Source organism: Trachypithecus francoisi, unplaced genomic scaffold (genome assembly GCF_009764315.1).
Source record: "Trachypithecus francoisi isolate TF-2019V2 unplaced genomic scaffold, Tfra_2.0 Lachesis_group5, whole genome shotgun sequence".
Lineage (NCBI taxonomy): Eukaryota > Metazoa > Chordata > Mammalia > Primates > Cercopithecidae > Trachypithecus > Trachypithecus francoisi.
Window position 1 is genome coordinate 22,728,825 of NW_022681470.1, and position 27,909 is coordinate 22,756,733.

General features: G+C 40.5%; 1 protein-coding gene across 1 annotated transcript in view; it reads right to left on the minus strand.

The window, feature by feature from the left end:
* Nucleotides 1–1,528: 1,528 nt before the first annotated feature.
* The window catches only part of TMCO1 (transmembrane and coiled-coil domains 1), a 42,360-nt gene continuing 15,979 nt past the window's right edge, over nt 1,529–27,909 (minus strand). Inside the window, exons 5-7 of the mRNA XM_033200481.1 lie at nt 26,893–26,960; nt 16,182–16,326; nt 1,529–2,204 (exon numbers count right to left, since the gene is read on the minus strand). Coding sequence (XP_033056372.1) covers nt 2,106–2,204; nt 16,182–16,326; nt 26,893–26,960 — 312 coding nt within the window. The 3' untranslated portion in view covers nt 1,529–2,105. The remainder of the gene's footprint in view (nt 2,205–16,181; nt 16,327–26,892; nt 26,961–27,909) is intronic.

Consider the following 27,909-nt stretch of genomic DNA (forward strand, 5'->3'; position numbering starts at 1 on the left):
CTCCTTTTAAACTTCTCCCTCTTATTTATTCTTTAGCATGGAAACATAATTTGTATATGAAAACCTGGTCCGTAAGAAATCTGACTAGAAAGCACCAACTTCAAAGCCTCAGGGTATGAGTGATAGAGTGTGCTATACATTCTCACTTTAAAAAGGTGATGGCAGAATTTTGAGGATGGTTTCATGTTTTATTTTAGATATTTCATATTTGTCATTGTTGTTATCATAAGCATAATTTTCTTCATTATCATTCAAATTATTATTTTGCTTAGAGTGGTCAATGATATGGAGAAAAGACCATTAAAAGTCATCACCATCCATTATCAGACATCATTCTGATAAAAGTAGTCTCAAAATAGGGACTTCTGTTCCCTTTCATCTGCTTTGAGCTCCTGCTGTGTTCCCACCCATGTTGACTACTTTGTAAAAAGGAGAAAAAAAAAGACAAAGTCCAACTTTAGAGAGCTCTAGTTGAGGAGATGAGGTGATGAGAAGAGAATCACCACATACCTATGAGGAGGCTGTAATATAGAGCTTGACAGCCTGGACTATTCGGCTTTACACTGGTTGAATTCAAATCCTGACTGCCACTCAATAGCTCTGTGATGCGGAGCAAGTTACTAACCTCCCCTGCCCCAGTTGCCTCATCTGTTAAATGAAAGTAATAACAGTAATTACCTTGTAGAGTTGTCTTGGGATAATCCTTAAATTAGATAATCCACAAAACACTCAAATTTATCCATATATACATCCATATATTTTATTTCTCTGTTGACCACTGTTTCTTGTATCCCATACCTTTGCCTTGGGCAGATCTTTTTTGTCCTTGAAATATAACCTTTAATAATTCAATTCTCTTAGTTTTATATGTCTAAACATGTATTTATTTTGCCTCTAATATTGTGCATAAAATTCTAAGTTGATACTTATTTTCCTCAGCACTTTGAAGATATTTTTCCACTGTCTTCTGGACTTTATGGTGCTGATAAGAAAGAAGTTTGCTGTTGGTTTAACAATGATTACTTTGAAAATTATGTGTTTTTTTCTCACTGGTAGAATACTAACATTTAAGTAGACATTTGATGAACGTGCATATTTATTGACAAGATTCCACACAGGACTCCTAATTCCATAGATTATAGGGGAGGATCATGGTACAAACATCCTTCTCCCTTATGAAGGGGCATGGCAGAAACTGAAGGCTATTGTGACTAAAAGGAAGCTCTGCAAGATTAATAACATATAACTATAACCTTGCCTCCAAGGGGGATCTAAGAGTGCCCCCACAAGAATCTGAGAGACTGTAAGAGGATATGAAGAGAACAGCTGAGGACCCTTATTTTTATTTATTTATTTATTTATTTATTTATTTATATTTAATTTTTTTTTTCCAGACATCAGTGTTACTTGCCAAGACCCTCATTTTTAAACTCCCACGAGTTATTACGTTCCTTTCCACTCTTGCTTTCCAATTCCTACACCAGGACAAGTCTGTATTTTGAGGATATGAGTCAAGTATGGCAAAAACTACAGTGCCTTAAAAACTTTAATTTTAGTCCTTCCTGGCCCATGCTAAAACTTACATCTAGAAATATGGCAAAACAAAATGAAACAGATCTCTCCTTGTACATAAAATAGCTAAAAATTTGGCCTCTTTATTGATCTTATGTCATATATTTGGCTTGAAATAAAACAACAAAACAACCAGTTACAATTAAGGGTTATACAAACTAAATTTTTCTTCTAAATCTCTAAATGCTCTTAGAGAGCAACTTGCAGGGCATACACAGGGCCTTGAGAGTCAGTCCCACAGAAAATACTTATATAAATGAAACAAGAAGGATGCTATTTGCTTTTCATTATGTAAACATCACTTGAACGTAACTATCAACTTATTTGATAAAAATCATCTAGGACCAAAAGCACTATCAAGTTTGCTGGGTGCCATTTTCACTCTAATCATACCCAAAAGGCCTAGAAATAATTCAAAACTAGAAAGAGGCCCAAGTAGTAAGGCTACCTATGGCTCTTGCTAAAAAACATTTGCCAGTCTGATGTGCGTGTGTCTAGAAAGAATGATAGAAAATAAAGAGTTCTGCTTGAGTTCAGGAGAACTTCCCAGAAGGAGGTGGTGGGCCAAGAAATCCACCTGCCTGTTTGGTGGCGGCTCGTGAAGGGGCAAGGCCGAGAATCTTCTGAATGTTCTGTGAAGAAAACAGAGTAAGGATAGGGTTTTAATATCAAATATACAGAAGATGTATTTTATGTAGCTCTCAGGCAAAGGAAACTCATATAGATTAAAGGTATCATTATGACCTGCAATAGGATGATTATCACTGTTATTTTAAAAAAGGCCTACAATGTAATGAAAATCATAGAACAGTAAAAAGCCTTCCTTACCTGATGAGACCTTGGTCTACTAATGAAAGTGGTTGATTTTTTTCAAGCAGACAATGATAAAAGGAGATAATCTTTTTAACAAGAAGCATATGAAGAATATTCATTAGCTATTTCTTATGGGCATTTTCCTTGAGTATGGCTCTGCTGGCTGGATTTGTCATTACTGCACTGTCTATAATTTTCAGTTTCGGCCAGGTGTGGTGGCTCACGCCTGTAATACCAGCACTTTGGGAGGCCAAGGTGGGTAGATCACTTGAGGCCAGGAGTTCAAGACCAGCTTGGACAGGATGGTAAAACCCCATCTCTACTAAAAATACAAAAAAATTAGCTGGGCGTTGTGGCGTACGCCTGTAGTCCCAGCTACTCGGGAGGGTGAGGCATGAGAGTCCCTTGAACCCAGAAGGCAGAGGCTGCATGAGCCAAGATTGCACCACTATACTCCAGCCTGGGCAACAGAGTGAGATTCTGTCTAAAAAATCAGTTTCAGTTTCTTTACAGTGTTGAAAGTACTTAGAAACCTGCAAAGCACTCTGAGTTCAGAATTCTCTTAAATTTTCAGCAGCCCCCATCTTTTTCCATTGTTTCATCTACATCTAATGCAATTTTTTAAGAAACTCACTTTTATTCAGTTTTTAAAAATGTATTTCATTCTCATAATAATTTTTTTTTTTTTTTTTGAGGCGGAGTCTCACTCTGTCATCCAGGCTAGAGTGCAGTGGCATGATCTCAGCTCACAGTAACCTCTGCCTCCTGGGTCAAGTGATTCTCCCTGCCTCAGCCTCCTGAGTAGCTGGGATTATAGGCGCCTGCCACCATGGCCAGCTAATTTTTGTATTTTTTTTTTTTAGTAGAGATGGGGTTTCACCACATTGGCCAGGCTGGTCTTGAACTCTTGACCTCAGGTGATCTGCCTGCCTCAGCCTCCTAAAGTGCTGGGATTACAGGCGTGAGCCACCATGCCTGGCCAAAACCCCTCCCTGCCCCTGCTGCTTTTTTTTTTAAGCTGGAGTCTGGCTCTTGTCGCCCAGGCTGGGGTGCAATGGCATGATCTCAGCTCACTGCAACCTCCGCCTCCTGGGTTCAAGCAATTCTCCTGCCCCAGCCTCCCAAGTAGCTGGGATTACAGGCATGCACCACAACGTCCAGCTGATTTTTGTATTTTTAGTAAAGACGGGGTTTCACCATATCGGCCAGGCTGGTCTCAAACTCCTGACTTCAAGTATCCGCCTGCCTCAGCCTCCCAAAGTGCTGGGATTATGGGCATGAGCCACTGCGTCCAGCCAATGTAGCATTTTATAAGAGGAAAAAAACCTTAGAGATCCTGATTATTCTTGCCCAATTCCTTCATTTTATATCTGAAGAAACTAAAACTCAGAAAGGTATGATGGATGGTTTATCCAGAATTACAAAGCTAAATTAAGAGCACAGTTAGAATTTAAACCTATTGTGTTTTGACCCTTAATCTAATGGATTCTCTTACACAGTAGTTTCTATGTTAAAGTTATGCTCTTCAGAACAAACTCCATTCTGTGGTAGGCAGGTTTACATGCACTAAACTATTCATCCAGTAGTTACTGAGTACCTACTGGATATAAGATACTATGAGAATATCCATACTCAGGCTTCTCTGCAAGCATACACACCCTCAATCCTTCATCATGAAGAATGATGACTATTATGGATAAGAGTGTGTATTAAGGTAACACTGTTAGAATACAACAGAATGTTTAAATATGGAGGACATAACTTTAAGGACTCATCTAAATTATATTTATCATAAAATATTTCAATACATGCATTCCACAATACTATAGCTCATGCTTTAAGAAGACATCTGAAACAGGTGAAGAAAAAATCAATCGTTAGTACATTAGGATACTTCTCCTTAGTAAAGATGGAAAATGATGTGACTTTGTATTTCTTTTTCTGAGACGTGATCTTGCTCTGTCACCCAGGCTGCAGTGCAGTGGTGTGGTCACAGCTCATTGCAACCTCCACTTCCCGGGCTCAAGCATTCTTCCCACCTCAGCCTTCCGAGGAGCTGGGACTACAGGCATGCCACCATGGCCAGCTAATTTTTGTATTTTTAGTAGAGTCGGGGTTTTGCCATGTTGGCCACGCTGGTCTCAAACTCTTGGGCTCCAGTGATCCGCTCACCTCAGCCTCCCAAAGTGCTGGGATTATCGGGGTTGGCCACCATGCCCGGCCAACTTTGCATTATCTTTTTTTTTTTTTTTGAGGCAGAGTCTTACTCTGTCACCAGGCTAGAGTGCAGTGGTGCGATCTTGGCTCACTGCAACCTCCGCCTCCCAGGTTCAAGCGATCCTCCTGCCTCAGCCTCCCAAGTAGCAGGGACTATAGGCACACACCACCATGCCCAGCTAATTTTTTGTGTTTTTAGTAGAGATGCGGTTTCACCATGCTGGCCAGGATAGCCTCGATCTCCTGACTTTGTGATCCACCCGTCTCGGCCTCCCAAAGTGCTGGGATTACAGGTGTGAGCCACCATAGCCGGCCTGCATTACTTTCATAATAAAAATAGCTCCTTAAAGCTCACCTTCAAAAATACCATTACACAAAGCAGTAAAAAGACCAAATGATGTCACTAATTTGCAATTTCTTTAGTTAATTAGTATTTCCTGAGCACCTACAATGTATTTAGCACTAAACTAGGCATTAAGGGAAATTGCTTTAAAGATAAAATTTGAAATAGTAAGACATACAGAATTAGCTGCTGATAAACATATTTGTCGGCCGGGCGCGGTGGCTCAAGCCTGTAATCCCAGCACTTTGGGAGGCCGAGACGGGCGGATCACGAGGTCAGGAGATCAAGACCATCCTGGCTAACACGGTGAAACCCTGTCTCTACTAAAAACTACAAAAAAAAAAAAAAACTAGCCGGGCGAGGTGGCAGGCGCCTGTAGTCCCAGCTACTCGGGAGGCTGAGGCAGAAGTGAGCCTGGGAGGCGGAGCTTGCAGTGAGCTGAGATCCGGCCACTGCACTCCAGCCTGGGTGACAGAGCGAGACTCCGTCTCAAAAAAAAAAATATTTGTCTAGTTAACAAATACAGTAATATAGCCTAGAAAAAATACACAAGGGATTCTTGCTCAGTTATTCTGAAGGGTCAAATAGATGAGTCCTTATAACTTTAGAAATTAAAAACCAATGTAAAAATGTTGGATGCCCTTTATAGGTTTACTGTGATTTAAAGAAGATGATTGAAAAAAATAAAAAATAAATAATATTTTGAAGAAATGAGAAACTGAATTGGTAGTCTGTTGAATTTCATTTACTAACTCAAAATATTTAAATGACTACTGAGGGTAAGCCACTGCTCTAGATGGGAATATCTCAAATAGCAATAGCAGCAACAAAAAAGTGTTAAAAATGAGACACTTCAGCAGCCACAAAGTACATGGAAATTCAGGCAACCCTATACTTCCCTTTCCTTGTGGCTCTCGCCACAGACCCATTTTGGGAACACTAAATTAAATGTATCGGTGTTACATTACGCAAGTATTTGTATTTTAACACAAACGCTCTGCATTTACTGCATGCAATTTTATCCTTTAGTGAAATTCTAAACTAATCTGTTTAAATTCCTATAGTCTCACAGGTGAAACCTAGGTCTTCTATTTTTCTCAGATAGATTTCCCCTGCTTTCCCATCAGTAAAATCTTTGTAGGAACTAAGTGATGGTCTCAAGATGCAAGAGCCACAGGTAAAAGGACCAGAGGTCACTAACATCTCTATAGTAGTAACATCCTACATTTCTACACACTTTAAAGTTTGCAAAGAGTTCTAAGGACTAGATAGTAGTCCTTAGTTATCCCTGCTGTTGAGATGAGAAAGTTGATGCAGGGAGAGGTTATAAGTCAGAAAGTGAACTGATACAACTCAAAGTGCAGTTTTCCTTTATTAAGCCACCTCTCTGTAACAGACTGTTACCTTAGGAATAAGAAAGTCACATAAAGAAGTTAAAAAAAAAAAAAGGAATAAAAAATTGTGTAACAGGTCTATTTTTTAAAAATCACAATTATGTTGTTAAATGAGCAAATGCTTTCTCTCTCTCTATATATATATACACACACACACATATATACACATACACACACACACACATATATATATACCCATGCACATATAAAATATAGTTGCTATGCAAAAAACCCATAGAACATACAATGCAAAGAATGGACCCTAATATAGACTATGGATTTGAGGGTAATAATGATATGTCAGTGTAGATTAATCAATTATAACAAACATACCACTCTGGTGGAGAATGTTGATAGAGGGGTGTCCTATGCATATGTGGGGGCAAGGCATATATATGAAATCTCTGTACCTTCCACTCAATTTTGCTGTGAACCTAAAACTGTTCTAAAAAATAAGGTCTAGGCCGGGCGCGGTGGCTAAAGCCTGTAATCCCAGCACTTTGGGAGGCCGAGACGGGCGGATCACGAGGTCAGGAGATCGAGACCATCCTGGCTAACATGGTGAAACCCCGTCTCTACTAAAAAATACAAAAAAACTAGCCGGGCGAGGTGGCGGGCGTCTGTAGTCCCAGCTACTCGGGAGGCTGAGGCAGGAGAATGGCGTAAACCCAGGAGGCGGAGCTTGCAGTGAGCTGAGATCCGGCCACTGCGCTCCAGCCCGGGAGACAGAGCAAGACTCTGTCTCAAAAAAAAAAATAAAATAAAATAAAAAATAAGGTCTATAAAAAGGAATATAAAGTATTTAAGAATATATAGTAAGATAGTAGTTGTATTAATAATAGTTGTATACTTTTTCTCATACCTTGCCTTCCCCAACTTTTTGAAATACTGCTAAGTGGAATACTTTTAAAATAAAGAAAAATATTCTTGTGGGTGCTATTTTAAAGTGAAGGTCATGGTATGAAGCGAAAAAAAAGAATAACAACAATAATAATGGTTAACAGTTACTGAGTACTTATACTCTGCAAGGCATTGTTCTAAGCACTTTATATGTATGTTCTCATTTAAATCCTCACAGCTTAATGAAGTGGACATTATTATCCTTGCATGCGGATAAGAAAAATAAGATACCAACTGTCAGGCTGTAATTCAATAAATACTCACTGAATATCACACTGTACAACAGGCACTTTTGTAAATATTATCTCATTACATCTTTCAACAATTTCATCCATTAAACTTAACCTGACTGCTTTCCTATAATCTCTCAATTTTTCTTTCTTTCTTGAGGTCAAGTTTTCAGGCCTTGTTAATTAACAAGATTTAGTTTAGAAATATGCATTTAGGCCAGGACTGGTGGCTCACGCCTGTAATCCCAGCACTTTGGGAGGCCGAGGCGGGTGGATCATCTGAGGTCAGGAGTTCGAGACCAGCCTGGCCAACATGGTGAAACCTATCTCTACATGCGCCTGTAATCCTAGCTGCTTGGGAGGCTGAGGCAGGAGACTCATTTGAAACCTAGGAGGCAGAGGTTGTAGGAGATCGTGCCGCTGCACTCCAACCTGGGTGACAGAGCAAGACTCCATCTCAAAACAAACAAACAAACAAACAAAAGAAATATGCATTTAGCTAAAAGTTAGGAGTTTTAATATATAATAAAGATGCTATGAAAGAAAATACAAATGCAAAATATAGTAAGATGCAATCAAGTTTTAGAAAAATGTAAAACAATTATTTTGAATTCCTGTCCAGTCCTGTGTAACAGGCTAACAAATGAAGAGTGTATACTTAGAAGAGAAAAACAAAGGAAAAACATCTTCCTGTAATTGTGTCTTCTATTGGCAGGAAAACCAGAAAAATACCACCACAGGATTTGTGTTCTTTCCTCTTTACAAAGATTAAGAACCAGTGATCAAGAAAAGGAAGCTGTTGGTTGTTAACGATATTTTGGGACAACTCAGGTCAATGGCGATAAACACATTCTGTGAAATGTTATTCCTTAGTCATTTAGCTAAAATAACACACCTATGGCAATCCTCAGCTCACTCTGTTAGTTTCTCTGACATCTGGCAACCAGTCTTCACTTCTAATTAATCACAATATCTCATTAATTCCCATAATATAATCTTTACTGTATCAACAAAGCTGTGTATAAAATCTAATCACCTCAAAATGACCCTTTTCAATATTACCAGGGCACTCACATTATATCTAACTAGACTACTTCGGAAAAATAATGTAGAGATTAAATATTTACTAAAAAAAAAAACCTGACAGTACAAGCTTGATATCGCTGAAATATTATTGGGTTAGCAATCAGAAAACTTGGGTTATAGTGCTGACAAACTAGACAATAAAACAACAGGAATGATCTTGTCATTTTACCAAGTCTCAATTTCCTTACTGTTAAAAAAAGAGGGTTGATTAGATCAATCATTTTCAGACCCTTAAAGCCTTTAACAATTCTTTTATTTTTTAACTTTTAAAATAAATTTCTATTCTTTTTTTTTTTGAGACGAAGTCTCACTCTGTCGTCCAGGCTGGAGTGCAGTGGTATGATCTTGGCTCACCGCAACCTCCGCCTCCCGAGTTCAAGCAATTCTCTTCCTCAGCCTTCCGAGTAGCTGGGATTACAGGCGCCTGCCACCACGCCCGGCTAATTTTGTATTTTTAGTAGAGACAGGGTTTCACCGTCTTGGCCAGGCTGGTCTTGAACTTCTGACCTCGTGATCCACCTGCCTCGGCCTCCCAAAGTGCTGGGATTACAGGTGTGAGCCACCGCACTCGGCCCATCTTTTTTTTGCACACAATTCACAGAGATTAAAAGAAGCTTTTTGAAAAATAAAATGTGATGTAAAAAAGCCCAATACAGAAAACAAATAAAATAAGGTAGAAAACTGAAGCTCCCTTCTGGGTCCTTCTTAACACATATATTACAAAGTAGAGGCCGGGCGCGGTGGCTCAAGCCTGTAATCCCAGCACTTTGGGAGGCCGAGACGGGCGGATCACGAGGTCAGGAGATCGAGACCATCCTGGCTAACACAGTGAAACCCCATCTCTACTAAAAATACAAAAACTAGCCGGGCGAGGTGGCGGGCGCCTGTAGTCCCAGCTACTCGGGAGGCTGAGGCAGGAGAATGGCGTAAACCCGGGAGGCGGAGCTTGCAGTGAGCTGAGATCCGGCCACTGCACTCCAGTCCGGGCGACAGAGCGAGACTCCGCTTCAAAAAAAAAACAAACAAAAAAAAAAAGTAGAAATAAACATAAACATTCTGAAAGGTAAGCACATCAAATCTGCACTAGAGTAATGTCACTTCCTTTGTAATGATGAATATTTTCTGTCTTAGGTTGACCAAAGGCCCTCTGTAATAAAGGTCTTTTCTGCTGGGGTCAGGGGATTAAATGATTAAATGACAATCTCTCTCCCTCTCACTTCCTCCTTCCTTTCCTCTTTTTCTTTCTCCCCTGTCTTTCCAATGAAAATGTCCCTAGATCTCTTTTAGCTCCTTCTTTGAGGATCAATCAAGGAGAATATTCTGAATTTTAGTTTAGTGCAGAGACAAAATGTTTTATTTTTTGAAAATCTCATAATGGAGGGAATAACCCCAGTTGGCACTGTGAAGAGTGTCAAAAACTCAGAATAAACTACAGTCTTACTGGTTCAAAGAACCAAAAAGCAAGGTTCAGGAAAACCACAGCTACTGAAAATAGAGAAAGAATCCTGGAAGACAGAGAGACAACGAAACAGGAGCCTCAAATTTTGCGTATAAACTCTGCCCCCAAATCTCTGCTTAATTTTTTGTTTTGTTTTGTTTTTTTTTGAGACAGAATCTTGCTGTCACCCAGGCTGGAGTGCAGTGGCGCAGACTCAGCTCACTGCAACCTCCGCCTCCCAGTTTCAAGCGATTCTCATGCCTCAGCCTCCTGAGTAGCTGGGATTACAGACGTGCACCACCAAGCCTGGCTAATTTTTGTATTTTTGGTAGAGACAGGGTTTCACCATGTTGGCAATGTTGATCTCGAACTCCTGACCTCAAGTGATCTACCCACCTCGGCCTCCCAAAATGCTGGGATTACAGGCATGAGCCACCGCGCCTGGCTCTGCTTAATTTTTAAACTACATGCAAGGCAGCCTATAAGAGCCCAGTTAAGACTAAGATAACTGACCTGAGGCTTCAGCTGCCATCTACCACAAAGGAGAGTTTGGAGTTTGAGTGCTGCTATGGTTTGAATGTTCGTGTCCCTTACAAATTCATATGTTGAATCCAAACTACCAAGGTGTTAGAAGGTGGAGCCTTTGGGAGGTGATTAGGTCATGAGGGTTCTGCCCTCTTCAATGGGATTAATGTCCTCTTTAAAAAAAGGTACCAGAGAGCTGCCCTGTGCCTTCCACCATGTGAGGATGCAGACAGAAGGCACTCTCTATGAAGCAGGCAGGAAACAGGCCCTCACCAGACACTGAATTTGCCTTGATTTTGGACTTCCCAGCCTCTGGAAGAGTAAGAAATAAATTTCTATTGTTTGTGGTATTTTGTTACAGTAGCCCTAATGGACTAAGACAATGCCAGGTTAACTGCCTGCCTAAACAAAAATATCAACACTTCTTCCAAAGAATAAAAGAATCCAGAATCTCTTCAACCCATCATTTACATTATCCAGGATATGATCCAAAATTACTAGATATATCAAGAAAGTGGAAAATATACTGTTACTTAAGAGAACAGGTCAGGCGCGGGGGCTCACACCTGTAATCCAACACTTTGGGAGGCCGAGGCAGGTGGATCACCTGAGGTCAGGTATTTGAGATCAGCCAGCCTGACCAACATGGTAAAACCCGGTCTCCATTAAAAATACAAAATTAGCCTGGCATGGTGGCGGGCACCTGCAATCTCAGCTACTCAGGAGGCTGAGACAGAAGAACCACTTGAACTGGGAGGTCGAGGTTGCAGTGAGCTGAGATCGTGCCACTGCACTCCAGCCTGGGTGACAAGAGCAAGACTCCATCTCAAAAAAAAAAGAAAAGAGAACAGGCAATGGAGTCCAAATTCCAAATGCTGGAATTAGCACAGAAGGTTTTTTTTATTTTGTTTTTCAGACAGGGTCTCGTTCTGCCGCCCAGGCATGAATGCAAAGGCGTGATCACAGCTAACCTCAAACCTGACCTCCAGGGCTCAAGCAATCCTCCCACTTAAGCATCCACAGACCAGCAGCTAGGACTACAGGTACATGCCACTGTGCCTGGCTAATTTTTGTATTTTTTGTAGAGACGAGATTTTGCCCTGTTATCACTTGGGCTCAAGTGAGCCTCCTGCCTCAGCTTCCTAAATGCTGAACAGGCATGAGCCACCACACCCAGCGTAGCAGACAAGGTTTTTAAAGCAGCTAAATAATTATGGACATAAAATATGGCTCATAATATATTAACAAACAAGAAATCTCAGGAAGAATGCCAAATAAAGCAAAAATTCTGAAACTGAAAAATACAATACCTAAAATTCAAAAATCATTGGGTGGGCTTAGGGTTAACACAGATTAGAGGAGTCTGTGAACTTGAAGACAGATCAACAGAAATTATCCCATCTGAAGAATAGAAAAAAAAACAGAGTAAAAAAATTCAATGTAGCTTCAGTGTTCTGTTGGACAATACCAAAAAAGACTAATATATAAACAACTGGTGTTCCAGAAGGAGAGAGAGAGAATGAGGCAGAAAATAGTTAAAGAAATAATGATTGAAATTTCCCTACATTTAGTGAAAACTGTAAGTCCTAGCACGAAAAACTTTTAAAAAATACCCTAGGCACATCACAGTCAAATTTCTGAGAACCAATCTCAAAGAGAAAATCTGAAAGTAGCTACAGAAAAGTGACATTACTTACAAGGACACAGAGATATGAAGAACTTTTCAGAAACAATGGAGGCCAGAAAATAGAAGAAAGGCATTTAAAATGCTTAAAGGTTAAAACAAACAAAAAAGCCAACCCAGAATTCTATGTCCAGTGAAAATATCCTTCAAGAATGAAGATAAAATAAAGATATTTTCAGATAAATGAAGAGTAAGAGAATTTGTCACCAGCAGACTTGTACTATTAGAAGTACAAGAAAGAAAAATGAAATTGCTTCATGCTATACCGTGAGGTAAAGATTGGGGCAATCCTTCTCAGTGACAAGCTTCACTTCCTGTTACATCTCACCAACAGCTCTAGATTCAGTAGTCCCTAGATCCATTACAAACATTCATGCCTCCATGTTTCCTATGCCAAGAACACTTAAGAATGGAAAGCTGCCAGGCGCTTAGCACTTTGGGAGGCCCAGGTGGGTGGATCACCTGAGGTCAGGAGTTCAGACCAGCCTGGCCAACATGGCAAAACCCTGTCTCTATTAAAAATGCAAAAATTGGCCGGGCGCGGTGGCTCAAGCCTGTAATCCCAGCACTTTGGGAGGCCGAGACGGACGGATCACGAGGTCAGGAGATCGGGACCATCCTGGCTAACACAGTGAAACCTCGTCTCTACTAAAAAATACAAAAAACTAGCCGGGCGAGGTGGCGGGCGCCTGTAGTCCCAGCTACTCGGGAGGCTGAGGCAGGAGAATGGCGTAAACCCGGGAGGCGGAGCTTGCAGTGAGCTGAGATCCGGCCACTGCACTCCAGCCTGGGCGACAGAGCCAGACTCTGTATCAAAAAAAAAAAAATAAAAAATAAAAAAATAAAAATAAAAAAAAAATGCAAAAATTAGCCAGGTGTGATGGTCGGAGCCTGTAATCCCAGCTACTCAGGAGGCTGAGGCAGGAGAATCACTTGAACCCGGGAGGCAGAGGTTTCAGTGAGCCGAGATTGAGCCATTGCACTCCAGCCTGGGTGACAGAGCGACATTCTGTCTCACAACAGCAACAAAAATAAACTCAGAATTGCTCTTTGTTGCTTAAAGTGAAATATATACATTGTGGTTTATTTTATTTAATTAATTAATTAATTAATTAATTTTGAGACAGAGTCTTGCTCTGTCGCCCAGGCTGGAGTGCAGTGGCACGATCTCGGCTCCCTGCAAGCTCTGCCTCCAGGTTCACATCATTCTCCTGCCTCAGTCTCCCAAGTACCTGGGACTACAGGTGCCTGCCACTATGCCTGGCTAATTTTTTTTTGTATTTTTTTAGTAGAGACAGGGTTTCACAGTGTTAGCCAGGATGGTCTCAATCTCCTGACCTCATGATCCATCCACCTCGGCCTCCCAAAGTGCTGGGATTACAGGTGTGAGCCACCGCGCCTGACACGTTACATCGTGTTTTATTAAGATATCTGGCCGGGCGCAGTGGCTCAAGCCTGTAATCCCAGCACTTTGGGAGGCCGAGACGGGTGGATCACGAGGTCAGGAGATCGAGACCATCCTGGTCTACATGGTGAAACCCCGTCTCTACTAAAAAATACAAAAAACTAGCCGGGTGAGATGGCGGGTGCCTGTAGTCCCAGCTACTTGGGAGGCTGAGGCAGGAGAATGGCCTAAACCCGGGAGGCGGAGCTTGCAGTGAGCCGAGATCGCCCACTGCACTCCAGCCTGGGTGACAGAGCGAGACTCCGTCTCAAAAAAAAAAAAAAAAAAAGATATCAACCCAAGCCACAATTTTAAAATTTGAGACTTAACAAATTAAAGAGCAATATTCCACAGAGATCAAAGGATCTGTGCTAAACCAAGAGAGATCTGTATTGTCATTACCTTAGCTTTCACTAGAATAAACTCCTGCTATGGTTTGAATGTGCTATTCAACAAACACTTCAAACTCAGCGTGTCTTCTAACCAACATACTCTTCTTTCTTCTATTCCCAACCTCTTAGTGCAACTAGTCCCCATTTGGTCACCAAATCAGAAACCTGAAAGTCATCTTAGTTCTTCCTTTCTCCTTCACATTAAATCCGTAAGTTCAGCTGGTTTCCCCTTCTATTTATTTCTCAATCTTGTCCCATCCTTTTCATCCCTCTCTTCACTGTTATAGTTTATAACATAATGATTTTTTGCTAGACTATTATAATAGTCTTTGGTATTTCTGTATTTTAGTCATGCTCCTCTTATAGCTAACCTTCACAATGCAGTAAGTGCCAGAAAATATGTGCCAGAAAAGGAAGCCTTGAAACTTGATTGCGTTTAAAAGAAGAGGGAGGCATTCAGAAATAAGGAAAAACAGAAGCAAAAAGTACATCTGAGTGAGTGTAACATGAAAACTATTAAGCAAGCCAGAATGGGCAAAGTGCTGTATTTGTGGGGATATGATGGGATATGAATTGGGAAAAAATATTAAGCAACACAATGACAAAGATCTTGGTGAGCCATGAACTATAATTCAATTTCCCATTGATTCTCACATGCCAGGGTGATAATGGTTTGAATCTGTGTCCCCACCCAAATCTCATGTCAAATTGTGTGGTTTAGCACCATCCCCCTTGGTACTGTTCTTGTGATAGTGAGTGAGTTCTCACGAGATCTGGTTGTTTAAAAGTGTGTAGTATCTCCCTCCTTTCTCTCTTGTTCCTACTCTGGCCATGTGACATGCCTGCTCCCCTTCTGCATTCTGCCATGATTCTAAGTTTCCTGAGACCTCCCCAGAAGTTGAGCAGATGCTAGCATCATGCTTCCTGTACCAGCCTACAGAGCCATAAGCCAATTAAACCTCTTGTCTTTATAAATTACCCAGTCTCAGGTATTTCTTTATAGCTATGCAAGAACAAACTAATACACAGGGCAACAAAAACTCTTCTGCCACAGACAGTATTCAGAAGGAGGGGAGAAAAAGAGAATCACTTGTGTAACAAATACTGAAAATGTTATGTTCCTATTTACTGCATGTGCAAACCTTTCCACTACAAAGCCTGCCAAATGGCAGTATGTTCAGAAACTGAATAATGCCTTAAAATAAAGAATTATTCAGCCAGAGACCTTAAGAGACCTTAATTATCTTTTTTTTTTTTTTTTTTGAGACAGGGTCTCACTCTGCTGCCCAGGCTAAAGTCTAGTGATATAATCAAGTCTCACTGCAAGCTCAAATTCCCAGGCTTTTGTGACCTTCCCACTTCGGGTAGCTGGGACTACAGGCACATGCCACCATACCCAGCTAATTGTTAAATTTTTTGTAGAGATGGAGTCTCACAATGTTGCCTAGGCTGGTCTCAAATTCCTGAGCTCAAGTGATCCTCACACCTCAGCCTACCAAAGTGCTAGAATTACAAGCATGAGCCACAGCACCCCGCCACCCTTTCACTTTCATAGTTCCATCTCAAAAGCCACTTCATTTTCTAAACCTTTCTGTCTGAACCTTTCCCCACTAATCGAATATTACAGCTCTCTTACGGGCCTTCATAACCCTTTTACTTCCTTAGTTCTCACTCTTTTTCACTATGAATGTCAAATTACCAAGTTGGCCAAATGTAAATTCTATAACCTAAACTTTTATCTCTACTGCGAATAACCTAAAATTACCACATTGTTAAACTTACTTGTGCTCCTGAGCTGCTAAATGGTGCTGGTATATAATGAAGAAATGATACTGGGAAGACCAAACTCACTCTCTACTTTTGTAGCTTTAGGCAGTTGTAATAAAGAAGGAGCCTGAGAGCTCTAAGAATGGGATGTGGAATCCATGTTTGGTTTTATCACTGCTTCTCATCCCTAAGGATCAGTCATCTAGACCTACAGCCATTTCAAATGGCTTTTGGAAGATACACTGAAATTCTAAAATGAGCAACTGAAAGAACTCAGTAACAATGGGTAAACATTTCTAGTATTATAAAAGTAAAAGCTAATTGGTATGACAGCAAGGAAAAATATACATATTAAATGGTAGATGTGATCACTCACCTGTCGAATCGACATAGTACAGAGAATATACAGGAAAATGAAGGAACAGTCTGTGGTGTCATCTCCCAGCAGATTTCGATGAGACAGTCCTTGGATATAAGAAAGAGGGGTAAAAGGAAGCTTTGCCACCACTCTACCATCAAATCTAAAAGAAAAAAAAAACAAAGAATTGTTATTTTTGGAAGACTGACAAGTTTCTTTCTTCTAAAGAAGAATCTGGGACAGAAATAGAGCTTTAAGTCTCTGATCTCTGAAAAACAAAGAGAGGGTGACATGATAAAAATACACATGAACCTGATGTGCCACGATGTAAGGAAGAGCCTAGATTATTCTCATAAATCTTTTCTTAAATTAGTGGTTCTCAATTATTTTGGTATCAAGACCCCTTTATATACTGACAAATTATTTAGGACCCTAAAAACTTTGCGTTTATGTAGCTTATAGTTATTAATATTTACTGTATTAGAAATTAAAAATGAGAAATGTTTAATATTTATTTACATTTTTTGAGACAGAATCTTGCTGTGTTGCCCAGACTGGAGTGCAGTGGCACAATCTCGGCTCACTGGAACCTTCGCCTCCCGGGTTCAAATGATTCTCCTGCCTCAGCCTCTCAAGTAGCTGGGATTACAGGTGTGTGTCACCATGCCTGGCTAATTTTTGTATTTTTAGTCGAGATAGGGATTCACCATTTTGGCCAGGCTGGTCTCCAACTCCTGACCTCAGGCGATCTGCCCGCCTTGGCCTCCCAAAGTGCTGGGATTACAGGTGTGAGCCACCGCCTCCGGCCAGAAAATCTTTTATATCTTGTAAGTCATTTAATTATATGAAGTTGAACATGCATGAGACCTTAAACCAACAGCAAATCTGAGAAAACTTCTGATAGTTCTTTTTTTTTTTTTTTGAGATGGAGTCTCGCTCTGTCACCCAGGCCAGAGTGCAGTGGCACCATCTCAGCTCACTGCAACCTCCGCCTCCTGGTTCAAGCGATTCTCCTGCCTCAGCCTCCCGAGTAGCTGGGATTACAGGCGTGCACCACCACACCCAGCTAATTTTTGTATTTTTAGTAGAGACGGGGTTTCACGATGTTGGCCTTGATGGTCTTGATCATGATCTCTTGACCTTGTGATCTGCCTGCCTCAGCCTCCCAAAGTGCTACAGGAATAGAAGCTTGTTATAAGGAACAGAAATTGGTGTCTAGGATAATAAAGAAAAAAATTGGGAAGAGAAAAAGGAAGGTGCAAAGAGAGAGATGATTTACAATAGGTGGATTATTTCTTTAAGTGCACTTACTCTGTGACTCCAGAGGGTAGGACCACTGCTCATGAGTACAGATATAGGAAGGCATATTTTGGCCCAGTAAAAGGAATTATTTTCAAACTCTAAAAACTACTCAATAAAAGTACTAGTTATCTCAGAAACCACTAAGCTCCTCATTGTTGGAAATAAAGGATGACAAATTATCTGCTAGAGACATTACTGATGAGCTTTCTGTATTGGGAGAGAAGTTATGTGTTAAATGACTTTTAAGATCTCTTTCAGGCTGGGTGCGGTGGCTCACACCTGTAATTCCAGCACTTTGGGAGGCTGAGGCAGGCGGATCACCTGAAGTCAGAAGTTCAAGACCAGCTGACCAACATGGAGAAACCCTGTCTCTACCAAAAATACAAAATTAGCCAGGCATGGTGGTGCATGTCTGTAATCCCAGCTACTCGGGAGGCTGAAGCAGGAGAATCACTTGAACCCAGGAGGCGGAGGTTGTAGTGAGCTGAGATAGCGCCATTGCACTCCAGACTGGGCAACAAGAGCCCAACTCTGTCTCAAAAAACAACAACAACAACAACAACAACAACAAAAAAACACTCAATTCTAAAATCCTGTTATTTCAACTTTATGTAAATGATTCAGGAAGAGATGTCAGAAAGAACAATGAGAAATAAGTAGCTATATCTAGTCCTTTTTCTGGCAATCTGGGAGTTCAAGTCCTTCCCTTCTTAATATTTAACCTTAGATTTTTTTCCTTAAAGCATCTGCCAGCTGTTAACAAATTTTAAGAGTGTAAGGTTATTTTTGTTTGTTTCAAACAGGGTCTCGCTCTGTTTGAAGCTGGAAAGCAGTGGTGCAATCATGGCTTACTGCAGCCTTGACCTCCTGGGCTCAAAGAATTCTCCTGCCTCAGCCTCCCAAGAGGGTGAGATTACAGGGGCATATCACCACGTCCGGCTACTTTTTTTTTTTTTTTTGTAGAGCCGTGGTCTTCCTATGTTGCCCGGGCTGGTCTCAAACTCCTGGCTTCAAGTGATCTTCCTGCCTCAGCCTCCCAAATTGTTGGGATTATAGGAATGAGCCACCACTCCTGGCTTACACAATCTTTTAGTATCCCTTTTAGTCTTCACCAGGTGTGGTGGCTCATGTCTCATAAACCCAGCACTTTGAGAGGCCGAGGCGGGAGGATCACTTAAAGCCATCAGTTCGACACCAGTCTGGGCAACATGGCGAAACCCTATCTCTACCAAAAAAAAAAAAAAAAAATTAGCCAGATGTCGTGGTGCATGTCTGTAGTCCCAGCTACTCAGGAGGCTGAGGTGGGAGGATCACTTGAGCCCAGCAGGTTGAGGCTGCAGTGAATAGTGATCACACCACTGCACTCCAGCCTGGATGACAGAGCAAGATCTGGTCTCAAAAAGAGATGATCAAAGTTAAACTTGGAGAAATTATGTTAAAGACTGAATAACTTTTGTTCAATATAATCAAAACATGTATTAGACTTTTAATTTCATATGCCAGTTTATAAAAATAGATATATAGCCTTTAACTTCTAGGTGCTGACAATCTAAGACACAATATTTTTTAAAAATGTACAGGGTACAAAGACCAGAACAAAAACATGAATACAGCACTAATATTGGTAAAATATATTACGTGAACCTCCACTAGTTTGGGAAAACAAAACAAGCAAATAAAAAGCTATTGTTTGCCAGCGTTCTGAATAAGAAAGTTGATGAAAATAATATACATAAAAACGAAAAAATAAGGCTGGGAGCGGTGGCTCATGCCTGTAATCCCAGCACTTTTGGAGGCTGAGGCGGGTGGATCATGAGGTCACGAATTTGAGACCAGCCTGGCCAATATGGTGGAACCCCCTCTGTATTAAAAATATAAAAATTAGCCAGGTGTGATGGCACATGCCTGTAGTCCCAGCTACTTGGGAGGCTGAGGCAGAAGAATTGCTTGAATGCGGGAGGCAGAGGTTGTAGTGAGCTGAGATTGTGCTACTGCACTCCAGCCTGGGTGACAGAGATAGACTCCGTCTCAAAAAAAAAAAAACCAGAAAAAAAAAATAGCCTTCTTTCCTGCCAACATATCCTTTTATAAGAAACCTGATTATAATGAAACTTTCATATAATTTTCCTCCTTGAAGATACTCTACTTGACTTCTTTGACTTATATAGCTTGGAAGACCTAGATCTCTCTCACTCACACACACACACACAGCATCTAGTATTTTATCTTATATTGATGAACTGCAAAAATAATCTGGCATTTCAATACTGGTCCAAGGTCTAATAACTTAATCACCAAATATTTGATAAGTGCTTATTATATTATTAACTCTATTAAGGATAATGTATCACATATGCTTGCATATAGCTTTGAAAACCTCCATTCTCTAAAAATTTCATAAATATCATAGCAGTGATATGGGCATTCTCTTCATCTTGTTCCCATCTTTACTGCAGTATCTTTGGTATTTTACTTTCAAGTATTTAACCCTCTTCTGGTTGTTCTAATTCATTGCACATTAGAACTAGAGAACAGTGATAGAGAGAAAGGAAGGGAGGGAGGGAAAAGAGAATTTAGAAAAGGTGACAATATTATTTGTCTGATCATATGATTATCTATCTAGAAAACTAGAGAATCAAATTAAAAGCTATGAGAGTTCAGGAAGATGTCCAGTTAGAAAATAAAATCACAAAAATTGATAACCTGCTGGGCATGGGGGCTCACGCCTGTAATCCCAGCACTTTGGGAGGCTGAGGCGGGTGGATCACTTGGGTCAGGGCTCAAGACCACCCTGGCCAACATGGTGAAACCCATCTCTACTAAAAATACAAAAATAAGCCAGGCGTAGTGACGCATGCCTGTAATTCCAACTACTCAGGAGGATGAGGCAGGAGGCAGGAGAATCACTTGAACCCAGGAGGTAGAGGCTGCAATGAGCCAAGATCATGCCACTGCACTCTAGCCTGGTCAACAGAGAACAGAGTGAGACTCTGTCTCAAAAAAAAAAAAAAAAAAAGATAACTTAATTACATACAGTAGTACCAAACTAGAAAATATAAAATATTACTTATTTGGAAAGAAACTACAGAAAATATATAAAATAGACTTGGCAGAAATACCATCTTTCTGGATAGGAATACTAAAAATTATAAAGGTTATTTAATAACTCAAAATGAATGTACAAATTTAATAAAATTTCAGTCAAAACTCAGACGGGATTATTTTAGAAGAAGCTGACACTTGATTGATTCTAAAATTCATTTGAAAGAATAAGTGCCCCAGGAACAGTGAACAACACAGTTAAAAGAGAGTAGGTAGTAGGCAATGATAAGAAAACAGTTTGAAAAACAGGCTGGGGCCAAAGCATGGAATGTCATGACAGCCAGGGTAAGGAGTCTCACTAAAATCAGTAATCAGAGTTGCATGGTGATAAGTGTGGACTTTAAAGTCTAAGAGACAGGGTTAAACCCCAGCTCAACATTTACTAGCTTGGAGACCTTGAGCAAGTTAAGTAACTTAAGAGTCTCATGTCCTCATCTGTAAAATAAAGATTAGAATTCTTATCTTAGAAAACTGTTAAAAGTAAAAGGAAAGGCAGGGTGCGGTGGCTCACACCTGTAATCCCAGCACTTTGGGAGGCCGAGGCAGGCGGATCACCTGAGGTCAGGAATTCCAAGACCAGCCTTGCCACCATGGTGAAACCCCATCTCTACTAAAAATACAAAAATTAGCAGGGTGTGGGGGCAGGTCCCTGTAATCTCAGCTACTCAGAAGGCTGAGGCAGGAGAATCGCTTGAACCCGGGAGGTGGAGGTTACAGTGAGCCGAGATCACGCCACTGCATTTCAGCCAGGGTGATGCAGGGAAACTCCATTAAAAAAAAAAAAAAAGTAAAAGGGTAACACATATAAAGAGTTTAGTACAGTCCCCAACATAGGTTACTATTTAATTAGTAGCAGATAATGTTACTAGGCAATGAGTAACAGGCTTCTGAGGATGGCTAACTTAACAATGTTGGATAGAGAGGAGACACCTGAGGGAGTGCAAGCAGGCTATTGTGATACCAAGCAAAAAGTAATAGCAGAGGAGAAAAAAGGAAATGATCATTGAAACTAGGATGGGAGCTGGTGCTAGGATGAATGAGAAGAAAGGAGAGAGGGATGAATGGATGACTACACAGAAAAAAGGGACTGTTAACTGAGAGGAAGAGAAGGTTGAAAGGGTCAGATTTAATCCAGTACATATCATTCAGTTTGGGACAGGACAGATACGGAGTAATGTCTAGTGAAAATAAGAGGGAGAGGAAGGGAAACAAAAAAGGTTTGAATTCTCGGTGATTAGAATTGAGTACCACTAAGACATATGGATGAGAGTGTTGCTTTCACAGGGAACACGACTGGTTCCAAGTAAGTTTCAAAGCCCATGGTTGACATTAGGGTTCATTCTTGGTGTTGTATATTTTATGGTTTTGGACAAATATATAATAACATGTTATCCACCATTATAGTATCATAAAGAATAATCTCATTGCCCTAAAGATTTCTCTGTGCTCTGCCTGGTCATCCTTCCCTTCCTCCTAACTCCTGGCAACCATTGATCTTTTTACTCTCTCCATAGTTTTGCCTTTTTCATACAGCAGGAATCATACAGTGTACAGCCTTTTCAGAAGAACTCATTCACTTAAAAATACACATTTAAGGTTTCTCCATGTCTTTTCATGGCTTACTAGCTCATTTCTTTTTAGCACTGAATAATATTTCATTGTTTAGTTGTACCACAGTTTGTTTATCCTTTCACCTACCGAAAGACATCTTGATTCCTTCCAACTTCTGGCAATTATGAATAAATAAACATCTGTGTACAGGTTTTTGTGTGGATCTAAGTTTTCAGTTTATTTGGGTTCACTTTCACTTTTTATTCTAAGTAAGTGTTTAAATTTTTTAGAAGTAAGTTTTTATATATTACTCATATAAGAAAATCATTTTGTAAAACTCCATATATGATTTTTCCCCCATATATGATTCTGACGCACACTCCTGGTTAAGGTCCACTGCCTAAGTTTTGGGAAACTACTGATACATAATAAACAAGTCATTTCAAATCATCAGGGAAAAGATGATTTTTTTTTTTTTTTTTTTTTTTTTGAGGCGGAGTCTCGCTCTGTCGCCTGGACTGGAGTGCAGTGGCCGGATCTCAGCTCACTGCAAGCTCCGTTTCCCAGGTTTACGCCATTCTCCTGCCTCAGCCTCCCGAGTAGCTGGGACTACAGGCGCCCGCCACCTCGCCCGGCTAGTTTTTGTATTTTTAGTAGAGACGGGGTTTCACCGTGTTAGCCAGGATGGTCTCGATCTCCTGGCCTCGTGATCCGCCCGTCTCGGCCTCCCAAAGTGCTGGGATTACAGGCTTGAGCCACCGCGCCCGGCCTGGAAAAGATGATTTATTCAACTATGTGATATTGACAATGGTTAAAAACTTAGTCAAGTTGGAAACCAAATACCAAAATAAATTATAGATGAAACAAGTATTTAAATATAACAAGTAGGCTAGGTGCAGTGGCTCATGCCTGTAACCCCAACACTCTGGGAGGACAGAGGTGGGGATCACTGGGGCCCGGGAGTTCAAGGCTGCAGTGAGCAATGACTGCACCACTGCACTCCGGCCTGGGTAATGGAGTGAAAAACTGTCTCTAAATAAATAAATAAATAAATAAAACAGGAAAAATTTTTTTTCTATAATCTGATATGAGGAATGCATTACTTACATAATGGAAAAGAGTAACATCTTCAACAACAAAAAATATTTACCAAAAAAAGAGTTTAATAGCCTCTATATGTAAAAAACTCTTGTAAATAAAAACAAAAAATAAACGGCAAAAAAGAAGGCAGGGAGCAAGTGGAAGGAATGAACTAGGAACTTAACATTGGAAAAACATAGTAAGTATATGAAAAGATGTTAAATCTCACACAAGTTATCAAAAAATGAAAAATTTGAAAGAAATAATATTTTTCAGCTATTCAATTGGCAAATATTAAGCAGTTATATCATAATTCCCAGTGATAAGTATAAGGAGAAAGATCCACTCACAAGTACTGATGGCAATAATCTAAAGATATAAATTAATAAAATCTTTCTAAGGAACAATATATACCAAAGTTTAACTCAAGAAATACTAGGATATACCCTAAGGGAATAATAAGTATACACTGGTATACATATTATCTGAAAAATTCTATATGATGATTAATAAAAAATTAGTTAAACAGAGTACATCCTGGCCAGGTGCAGTGGCTCACAATTGTAATCCCAGCACTTTGCGAGGCCAAGGTGGGCAGCTCACCTAAGGTTGTGAGTTCAAGACCAGCCTGGCCAACATGGTGAAACCCCATCTCTACTAAAAATAAAAAAAATTAGCCAGGTGTGGTGGTGCACACCTGTAATCCCAGCTACTCAGGAGGCTAAGGCAGGAGAATGGCTTCAACCCGGGAGGCAGAGGTTGCAGTGAGCTGAGACTGGGCCATTGCACTCCAGGCTGGGCAAAAACAGCAAAACTCTGCCTCAAAAAAAAAAAAAAGTCTTTATAATGAACATTATAAAGACATTTCAAAAAAGAATATGTTATAGAAATTAATATACATATCATGTTTTAAAAATTGCCCACAGATTTTTGTGTGGACAAAAATTATAGCAGGTTACAAAAACCATTCTTGTGCATTAAAGTTTATATCCAGCCTGGGCAACATAGTGAGACCTCGTCTCTACAAAAAAAAAAATTAAAAAATTAGCCTGGGCCAGGTGTGGTGGCTCACGCCTGTAATCCCAGCACTTTGAGAGGCTGAGGCAGGTGGATCACCTGAGGGCAGGAGTTTGAGACCTGGCCAACATGGTGAAAACCTGTCTCTACTAAAAATACAAATATTAATCAGGCATGGTAGTGGGAGCCTGTAATCCCAGCTACCTGGGAGGCCGAGGCAGGAGAATCACTTGAACCCAGGAGGCAGAGGTTGCAGTGAGCGGAGATCACACCATTGCACTCCAGCCTGGGCAACAAGAGCTAAACTCCATCTCGAAAAAAAAAAAAAAGAAGGATAGATGAGTACTGAGATAGATCTTTAGTGTCCAGAATATAACAAATATAAGAAGAATATTTGAATAGTTGGAATTCTACCAATGAAGCTTACAGTTGACTATAAAACATTGCAGCATTTGGTTTGCCTGGTAATTCATGGTGATATGTATCTGAGAAATGAGAGAAAGTATGACAAAGTGCAAGAGTACTGGGTTTAGAATTATAAGATAAAAATCATATGATGTCAAGATATCTTAGACAAGGTATTTATTATTCCAAAGGTACCTTCCAGCTCTGAAGGTCTGTGATATCAATAATGGTTAGTTAAGTGTAAATTTTATATTAAAAACACTTTGGACAACTTTTCTAATCCCTCATCTAGATAAAAATGACCATTCCCTTCTTTCTCCCTTACTGTACCTCACACTTATTTCTATTGTAATACCCATCAATGCACTCATTTGTTTATCTGTCTTTTCTTCCTATAAATTTTTGATTCTACTAAGGGCAAGGATCACATATTCGGTTTTTTTTTTTGGAGATGGAGTTTCATTCTGTCACCCAGCCTGGAGTGCAGTGGTGTGATCTCAACTCATTGCAACCTCCACCCACCCCAGGTTCAAGCAATTCTCCTGCCTCAGCCTCCCGAGTAGCTGAGACTACAGGTTCACACCAACACACCCAGCTATTTTTCGTATTTTTTTTTTAGTAGAAATGGGGTTTGACGATATTGGTCAGGCTGGTCTCGAACTCCTGACCTCAGGTGATCCACCTGCCTCGGCCTCCCAAAGTACTGGGATTACAGGTGTTAGCCACTGCGCCCAGCCATTATATTCTAATACTTAGCACAGTGCCTGGCACAAAGTACACACTTAACAGGTTGGAAGGAAAAGACAGGCTTGGGGAGGAGATGCAGGGAGAGGGAGAGTCAGACAGAAAGGAAGCTGGAGAAAAAGAGTAAGAGGAAGGGAAGGCAAGGGGGAGTGAGGAAAATTCTAATACCTGCAGTATAGTTCAGATGAGCTTTAGAAAGGTAATAAATGGACCAGGCCAGGCTCAACGCCTGTAATCCCAGCACTTTGGGAGGCTGGGTGGGAGGATCACTTGAGGCCAGGAATTTGAGACCAGCCTGGCCAACATGGTGAAACCCCGTCTTTACTAAAAATACAAAAAGTAGGCAGGCATGGTGGCGGCCACCTGTAGTCCCAGCTACTCAGGAGGCTGAGGCAGGAGAATCACTTGAACCCCGGAGGCAGAGGTTGCAGTGAGCTGAGGTCATGCCACTGCACTCCAGCCTGGGCGACAGAGCGAGACTCTGTCCTGAACAACAACAAAAAAAGGTAATAAATTACTATCATCTTTGGGTATTTTCTGTCAAACGCAGTTCCACAATTACTCTGGTCTGCTATATGCTGGTTTAGACAACAGTAATTTACCTTATCATTAAACAAGATTATAGTTATTAAGACTCTATTTTAAGAGGCAAAAGATCTTTAGATGACTACCTTCATTTTGAAGCAGCATGTTAGTAAGCAACTGAAAAAAAGAGGTAACATATTACCTTCTCTACAGAGAACCCATAATGCCTAAGCCTTATGTCTTATACATAAAATACCCTCAATATTAAGAGGGTAAAAAAGTTATTGTGTAATTATATTTTATAAAAATTAAATTCTGGCTGGGCGTGGTCGCTCACGCCTGTAATCCCAGCACTTTGGGAGACCGAGGCAGGTGCATCACCTGAGGTTAGGAGTTTGAGACCAGCCTGACCAACATGGTGAAACCCTGTCTCTATTAACGTCTCTACTAAAAATACAAAAATTATCCAGGCATGGTGGTGCATGCCTGTAGTACCAGCTACTCGAGAGGCTGAGATAGGAGAATCGCTTGAATGCAGGAGACAGAGGTTGCAGTGAGCCAAGATTGTGCCACTGCACTCCAGCCTGGGTGACAAAGCAAGACTCCGTCTCAAAAAAAACAACCCCAAAAAACAAAAATTCCCTTGATTTTGATGATTGTTTTGAAGTTATATAAGAAAATGTCCTTAGGAAATATATAGAGAAGTAGTTATAGGAAACAGGGCATACAGCCTACAACATACTCTCAAATGATTAAGAAAAATACACAAATAATGTATGGATGAACACACATATAATAGAGAAAGAAAAGGGAGAAAAAGAAAAAAAGAAGTGAAGCAAAACATTAACAATTGTGAATGTAGATAATGGATATACCATCCTGGCAACTTTTCTTTAAGTTTGAAATTACGTCGAAATAAAATATTACCCAAAAAATTCATGCTAACCCATGTACAAATATAGAGTAATAGTTATTAGTCAAAAGCATATAAAAGGACACTCACATGGAATTGAACATTCCCATTAGGGCAGTAAAACAAAAGCCAATCGCAAACATGGATTTCATTCGAACCTGTAATGAGACAAACAAATTGTCATTTTACACCAAAAAAAACACATCTAAAGCATATCTCAAAAGTTTTGGTTTCATGTCATTTTTTTAAAAAAGCACTCTTAGCAGTTCAAGACCAACCTGGCCAACATGGTGAAACCCCATCTCTACTAAAAATACAAAAAATTAGCCAGGCATAGTGGCAGGTGCCTGTAATCCCAGCTACTTGGGAGGCTGAGGCAGGAGAATCTCTTGAACCCGGGAGGCGGAGGTCGCAGTGAGATTGTGCCACTGCACTCCTGCCCCAGTATACAGAGTAAGACTCTGTGTCAAAAAAAAAAAGTACTCCTTAGCAAAAAGCTATAGTTGTATGTTGGCTAACCCACTCTTCACCTCCAATTCCTCTTCTTGCCACCCAGTGAGGAAGAATATTGGGGTGACTTTGTGGCCCAATTCTGGCCAATGAGTTAATAAGTACTGGCAAAAGGCCCTCAGTAAGTAAAAGAGAACTAACTATTGCACAGTTCAGGTGTCCTGTGTTAAATATATAGAAGTTAAGTGAAAAATTAATCAAGCTATATAATTAGCCTATATATGCTTTAGGAAGACATGCTCAAATAAAGCCTACTCTTAATAAATAATGAGGAAATTGGTAATGAAATCACTCTTCCTTATACTTCATGGTATGCCAGATACTGAGAACAAAAGGTCTCTTGAAGAACAGAAGAGCCAGGCACAGTAGCTCACACCTGTAATCCCAGCACTTTGGGAGGCCAAGGCAGGTGGATGGCTTGAGCTCAGGAGTTCAAGACCAGCCTGGGCAACATAGCAAGACCCCATCTCTACAAAAAAATACAAAAATAAACCAGGCATGGTGGCACGCGCCTGTAATCCAAGCTACTTGGGAGGCTGAGGTAGGAGGAGCACAAAAGCCGAGGTGGCAGAGGTTGCAGTCAGTCGAGATAGAGCC